The sequence below is a fragment of the Morone saxatilis genome, unplaced genomic scaffold (genome assembly GCF_004916995.1).
Source record: "Morone saxatilis isolate NCDOM2014 unplaced genomic scaffold, NCSU_SB_2.0 Contig18, whole genome shotgun sequence".
In the NCBI taxonomy this organism is placed as follows: domain Eukaryota; kingdom Metazoa; phylum Chordata; class Actinopteri; family Moronidae; genus Morone; species Morone saxatilis.
In genome coordinates, this window is record NW_023339740.1 from 13,314,133 (window position 1) to 13,321,056 (window position 6,924).

General features: G+C 41.1%; 1 protein-coding gene across 1 annotated transcript in view; it reads right to left on the bottom strand.

The window, feature by feature from the left end:
* Positions 1-1,695: 1,695 nt before the first annotated feature.
* c1galt1b (core 1 synthase, glycoprotein-N-acetylgalactosamine 3-beta-galactosyltransferase, 1b) overlaps positions 1,696-6,924 on the bottom strand; it is a 6,791-nt gene continuing 1,562 nt past the window's right edge. The window contains exons 3-4 of the mRNA XM_035662100.1: positions 4,627-5,291; positions 1,696-4,483 (exon numbers count right to left, since the gene is read on the bottom strand). Coding sequence (XP_035517993.1) covers positions 4,172-4,483; positions 4,627-5,291 — 977 coding nt within the window. The 3' untranslated portion in view covers positions 1,696-4,171. The remainder of the gene's footprint in view (positions 4,484-4,626; positions 5,292-6,924) is intronic.

Here is a 6,924-nt window from a genome sequence, read left to right on the forward strand (position 1 = left end):
GTACTCTCACTGACACTGCAGCTCCTGACGTCTAACCCCTAACTCTCTTTGTAGGTCAAAGAAACACCCAGATGTCAAAGAAAAGTAAGAAAATATTCAGTGTTTGTTTCTGTAATGGCCTCGTAGCTTTCAGGCTTTGTGATACATTTTATGTTCATCTGATTCAGGATACATGGATCACATCCTCGCTGCTCTGTTGGGGCGGAGAACAAGTGAGTGACAAAATTCAAGTCATACAGTATTCTATTGATTCACTTTTCTCTATATTACAGTGTATTGTGTGGCTCTGTGTAGGACAAATACTGTATATGGAGATTACAGCCTGTGATATTTGTTATACCCGGACCAATACTTGACCATTTGAGGCAGATACCAATAATGATATTTGATGTTTAAATAAAACATGGATAGCAATATTGGCTGATAATTGTGTTTTTACATAAAAATATTAAAAAATAACATTAAAGGTTAATCTACGAAACTTTTCAGGGAAGTTTAGTCCACTTGTGTGGTGTCTGTTCTGCATTGTGCCTTTACCAGCTGCTCCAACAACAAACTGACAGTGGGGAAAAAACAGACGTAAACTCTTGCAGGCTGTATAATAATATATAAATATAATGCATTTATTCTGATTACAAGGCGAGGAATGATTGTGTTTGATTTAAGTCTGAAGAAAGCAAGTCATTCCTGCAGGGTTTAATTAGCCACAGCACTTTCAGACACAAGCAGTATGTTCATGTTATTTTTTACTCAAACACTGTGTCATAACCAATTTCTGACTTCAAACTTCCACATTCACATTCGCAGGTTGATATTTTACCAAGCGATAATCTTTTATTGTCTCGGTCTCTATTGGACAGAATTTTCTCAATGTGGATCAGTGATTGGTCGTTAAGTATTCACAACACATTCACATTTCGTTTGTTTGGAATTTCTGTACTTCAGTTTCTTATAAGCTGACACACACACAAACCAATACTGATAAATCTGCAATAAGCCTATATTGGAGAATAAATCTGTCAGGCCAATTTATATGTGACGTGCTGGTTGGTCAACATTCAAGTGCTGAAAATCAGAGTGCATAAAGTTACAGGCTAATTACCAAATTCACACAATATCCTCTGCTGAGTGCGCTTTACCAAAGTGTTAACACATCACAAAATAGCTTCGGGGTGTTTAGTTGACAGACTTATCAAAAGCAGTGCCCTCTGGGAAACAGGATCTAGTGTATAAGGCTTTTGCTGTAGGCATTAGAATAACTAGTGGCTGCATAATTATAGAGTGCAGGTAAGCTTGAACCTTTTTTTGTGAATGCAACAGGACTGGTCTGTCCATGCCTCGAGGAGTATTCACTGAAAATTAGAGGCTGACTCATCAACTACAGGAGGCCGCGGTAAGAGACTGACATCATTCCTAACATTCAAAAAGACAGAAAATATTTGTTGCTCAAACCTTTTTCGAACTTGTTCTCTCCCCTAGGTTTCAACACTTTCTGTGGAGGAGACATCGCACCTGCACAACCTCAACACAGGCTGTAAACCTCTCGGTCCCTCACAGCTATTGTATCAACTGAGGGCAATGTATCAGAGCTATTTAACCACAGAGAGGTGGAAAAGCCATATTAACCCTGCATGAATGCCTACTACTGTCTCTGGAAAATGTTCTGACTTGAATGCAAACAAATGTAAACAAATGTACAATAAAATATGCATTTATTTATAGTGATTAAAGTACCATTCATTGAAAACGATCCTGCACACTGATCAAGTGTGCTCACACACTCTCACAAACTCATTTACACACCAAAGCGTATCGACTCAATTTAAACATCAATACCAACATAAATACATTTCAAATATAAATACAGTACTGTACACCTTTCCCTTTGATAAAATGTTAAAGTTGGGAGGAGATTGTCAAGGACTTGATGTGTGGTCACTGGTTATCAACAAAGTGTTTGGGCCCTCAAGACTTCGATCCACTGACAGTAAGAATCTGCGTGAAAGACTGGTAATTCACTAATGCGAAGATTTCACATCATTAATTACAAAAGAAACCGTTATGTAAAACATGCAGATTTGGTTTAAACTGGACTTTTCCATTTTTAATAGAAGACAAAACAAATGGAGCATGCTCTCTGTGCTCACTTACAAACATTTTTGATAGGCATGAGTTACCTCATACATTTGAATAAAACAATTAAGTGGTTCAAAAGAAAAACAGCACTTCTAAGACTAAAAAGTGCATGCAATTGTGAATCGTCAGTGAATCCTGCCTCATTCCTGAAGCCACTTTTTTGTATTTGGTAACAACTGTAACGCCAACAAAATTAATTCTTTGTCGGTTACAAAGTAATAACAGAACAGTTATGAATACTTTTAAATACCCACAATTTACTAATTACAAAAGAAAGACTGGCCCACCAAGCATTTAAAAATTAAACAACACTGTAGAAAATGAAATTCTAGTCATGAACAAGTCATCCACTGGCTTACTCAAAGGCCATACTAAATACATTGGAGGGATTCAATAAAATTAGACTACATCTGAAAGCATTACTCTCAACATGGTAACGTCACAGTGGAAAGTCATGTGTGCAGCTGATGGCTCATACAATCTCAATTTACAAGGCACAAGCTAATGAGTTCACTGGGGAACAATGATAGGAACTGTGTGTTTCCAGTGTCAGCTTCAGGAAATACAGGTGCAGATAGGCATGTGCCAAAACAAACAAAGACATTTGTCAAACTCAGCTACAGGTGTGTGTAGAGGGAGGATCCATCAGACGGATCCAAGCTTCATGGTCGAAAAGCTACATCCCGAATGTAATTGTACGTCTGGTTTGGTTTTTCTGACAAGGATATTGGTCTATTTGCTTTTTCCACTCCACTAACACTTGGTTAAGGCTGCAAGATCCTGGCTGAAAACAGGATCACATTTACTTTGCTGAATATTCTGGCCAGTAATTTAAAGAACGTAGACACTTTGTCATTGTCAAATCTTAATTAAAAGGTTTTCTTATTTGTGCAAAACATTATGCTTTGTTACTTTTATATAAAAATGGCCACAATACTAATCGTATGCTGAAATCCTTTATCCTCCACAACAGAGATGCAGAGCTTTCATTATACCCCCTCCCAGTGTTTTAGTTACGGATTTGCTATAATGTCTGAATCTGCATGGCGAAGTTCCTCAAATGCTGCAGGGAGAAAGAGTTCCTCTTCCCTAGCAGACTCTTCTCTGTGCACTCTGTTCATTATATTGAAGTATTACCGCCAGCATAAGCCACACACGTTGAACAGTTTTTCAACTGGGGACCAGCGGAACCTCTGACTGTATGCTACTATTCCTCGTCAAGACTGACTGACAGCACTACATCCAAGCCAACTGAGAGGTTTCACTGAGTTACTTTAACCCTTCGATCCCTAAAGCTAAATAAAAATGAGTTAATTCCTACACAGAACGTGGAGGTTACATTACATTTGTCTGTATTGAGAAAATGATTTTAAATGCAGCCTGAATCAAGTTTGGGAGGCAGCAAACCTAATGATAATATTATTATTATTAGTGCTTCTTTTTCAGCTAAAAGCTCTCTAAGCCCAGGAAGCATTATTGGGTTTCACTGGCCTTCAGTTATCTACGTCTATCCATGTGTGAAATGAAGTCAAACAAGTCCAACAGGTCCAACAGATCAACCACTACTGGCTTATGTAGAGAGCGGTAGATCAACTTTTGGTGGGCTTGCAATAGTCAAGAAAAAGAATATAACGTCGCAAACTCCAATTTAACTCTGGATAATACCTGGTTCCCATTCTAGGTTGAAATGGATTAAAAAGGTGCTTTAGTTCAAAGCATAGTTCAAATGAATGCAGCTTACAGAAAGCTGTTCCCAACTTCTAAAGAAGACACACAGTTGTTAAAAACAAAAAGAAAAACAAAGGTTAGTCATAATTCACCCATCAGTCTTACAGTCAGTGTTTGTAAAAGTCCTTCAGTTGGACAAGCCCCAGGCAATACACTTGTATGTGGGAACAATTCAAATCAAAGTGGGCTGTTTGTCTACTCTTGTAGAAATAAGAGCCAAAACTAACAGAATGAAAAAGCAAGCACTCAAATCACACCTTGGACCTAGATAATGATCAGTTCCTGTCACACTCACACAGTCCTACAGTTATTTGCCTGCTGGAGCAACAGGAGGGTCTTCACCAGCTGCAGGAGGGGGATCTCCATCCTGTCTCTTGTCCTTCCTGGATGATTCATCCCCCTCTCCTTGGCCTTTCTCCTGAGAAACCAGCTCTTTTTTTCCTTCTGCAGTGTCTCCGGAACTCATCTGTTTAATAACGGAGCCTAGTGGAGTGGGGGGCTGGTAACGGTATCTGTATCCAAAGGCACGTAGGTGATAGGTGTAGTACTCCAATAAATACATATGTGAAGCACCTACATAGTGGAAAGACACGGACACATCCGAGCAGCAGTTTGGTCCCTGAGGAAAAACGAGTATGTGATTATTACGCACAACATTACGCAGACGTGAAAGTGTCAGATTTATATGAACAAATATGAACTCTGCTGAGGTTGCTTCATATCAGACATACAAGAGTGAAGAGAAACATCTGCTGAACTTACCTCTGAGATGGGGTAGTAGCAGTAGCTCCAATACCAGAAGCTTTTGGGAAACTTGGCAGTGAGGTGCTGCTCGGGCACAAATGGGTGAAATGTTTCCCTCTGCACAGTGTCTCTGGAGTCACCGGCCAGCACCCCGACCTTCTCCATGCACTGCCCCATTGCAAGGTCTTCTACAGAGGTAGTGTGCGTGCACAGTTTGTTTTTAAATCCTTCTACAAACCGCCGCAGAGCCTCTCTGCTCAGCACGTAGCCGGCACCACCACTCATGTAGCCCTGCTTGGTGTAGGGTTTGAATCTTCGGCCAAAGTAAATCGGCTCGTCCGGCGTGTGGTTCGCAAGAACCCAGCGCAGGTTGTCTACGATTACATAGGTGTCGTCATCTGCCTTGAGGAACCAATCGGCCTCATGGACATGATGCTCATAGGCATAATGGAAGGCCCGGATCGTTTTCCAGTACAGCTGGTCCCGACCCTCCTTTGTGCCCAAGCCCACTGTGGGGAAGTCGGGGTCCTCCACAGAGCTCATGAAGACCACAATATTGCAGTGGCGACTCCAAGTGGACTTCACGTGCCGAGCCTTCTTCTCCAGGTTGTTGGGTCCAGTCATCACCCAGCAAAGAATGCGCACTTTTTTGTAGAGTTCATCAGCCATGCGGCTATCCTCACCTGGTAAGGAGATACAAACATTAAACACCACATTTTACACTGTATCTTTCCATAATCAGCTTTAATAACAACAGTAGTGGTAGTAAGACAAATCCAGCTCCAGACACCCATGGATGGTTAAAAATAATAATCCCATAATAAATGGACAGGTACATTATAAGAACAACAACAAGAATCGGCACACGTGCCTTTTTCAAGGGAAACTGCTCCGTTTAAATGGTTTCAGTGTACACTGTTCAATATGACACAACATCCTCTCTACATAGATGTTGGATATGTAGTGAGGATGATCAATCAGTATTATTTTTAACTGTGTGTGTGATTAAAAGTGTCTGAACTGAACAAATAATAAAATGTTCAGCCATGGAACTTATTTAGCGTTCTCCAGTATTCGTTTTAGTCAGAGTCAGAGTTATTTAATCACAACGGTGTGTCATATTTCTTCTTTCATCAATCATCCAGCTTTTAATTTCTTTTTCAACAACAGAAACCTGTAAGAAGTTTGTTATCAGAAGGAACATACTTGTAAACTGGTTTCCCTTCCAGCAGTTACAGAAACCAGTTTTCTCATTTACATTACAATTAAGAAATCAACTTTCAATTCCTGTAAAGCTGCTGCCTTGTTAACATTCGTACTCTTAGTAAGGTTACTTGCTATTCTCAGCGTGACGGTTTCTATCAGATCAGATTCTCAAATCAATGGAACAACATGACTTGTTTTATCTTAAAAGTTAAGTGGGAAGCAGAATTACAGCAAGGAATGATGTGTGAGTGTGTGTGTGTGTGTGTGTGTGTGTGTATCCAATGGTGGGGGGGATTAGAGAGAGAGAGAGAGAGCAGGAGAAAGGGATTTATGATATGGATAGTTTGGCAGGGTGACAACAGACGATGAGTGCAACGCCAGGAACGCTAACAAGAGTCTCCGACCCCGGCTGAGGGATCTAATTGGAGAACGGAAAAAAGGATAAAACCTCACACAGACCCCACAAAGGCAGCATTAATGTTCACTAGTACAGTGCCAACACCCCCCTATCACCCCTCGTCATGCACACACACACCCTCTCACGTACAGAAACTACTTTCTATAGTCTCAGTGTACCTCTGTTTCCCTCCTCTACATATATTCTGCCTAAAAAACCCTTCTCACCCCCTTTTTTCTCTCTTTTTTAAAATCTCATTCCTTTATTTATCTGCAATTATAAACCCGTGTTGGGCCTCTCTCCAGAGTGCCATTGTCTGATTTGTCTCTTAAACCCCCTTCACCATCCCATTCTCTCACTTTTATCACCTCTAGCCAAACGCACTTGTATCCTCGCTGCTGCAAATGGAGCACTGTACTCCTGCAAGTTGGCAAGAGGAGGAAAAGGGGGGTAAAAGAGGCATGGAAGGAGAAAACAGCAGCGGCTCTCACTGCTGTCTCCATGGTGAGGCTGCTGACCTGGCAGTCCCCCCCCCCCCNNCACACACACACACACACGCTCCAAAGCTCTTCCCCCCTCAGCTTTGACATGCTAAAATGTAGAGAAAGACACAGAGAGGAATGGAGTGATAGAGAAGGACTCACTTCAGACGTGGCATCAGGCATATTTTGGATGAATGGCTTGTACCTTGGAGTGTGTGGAGTGTGTGGAGT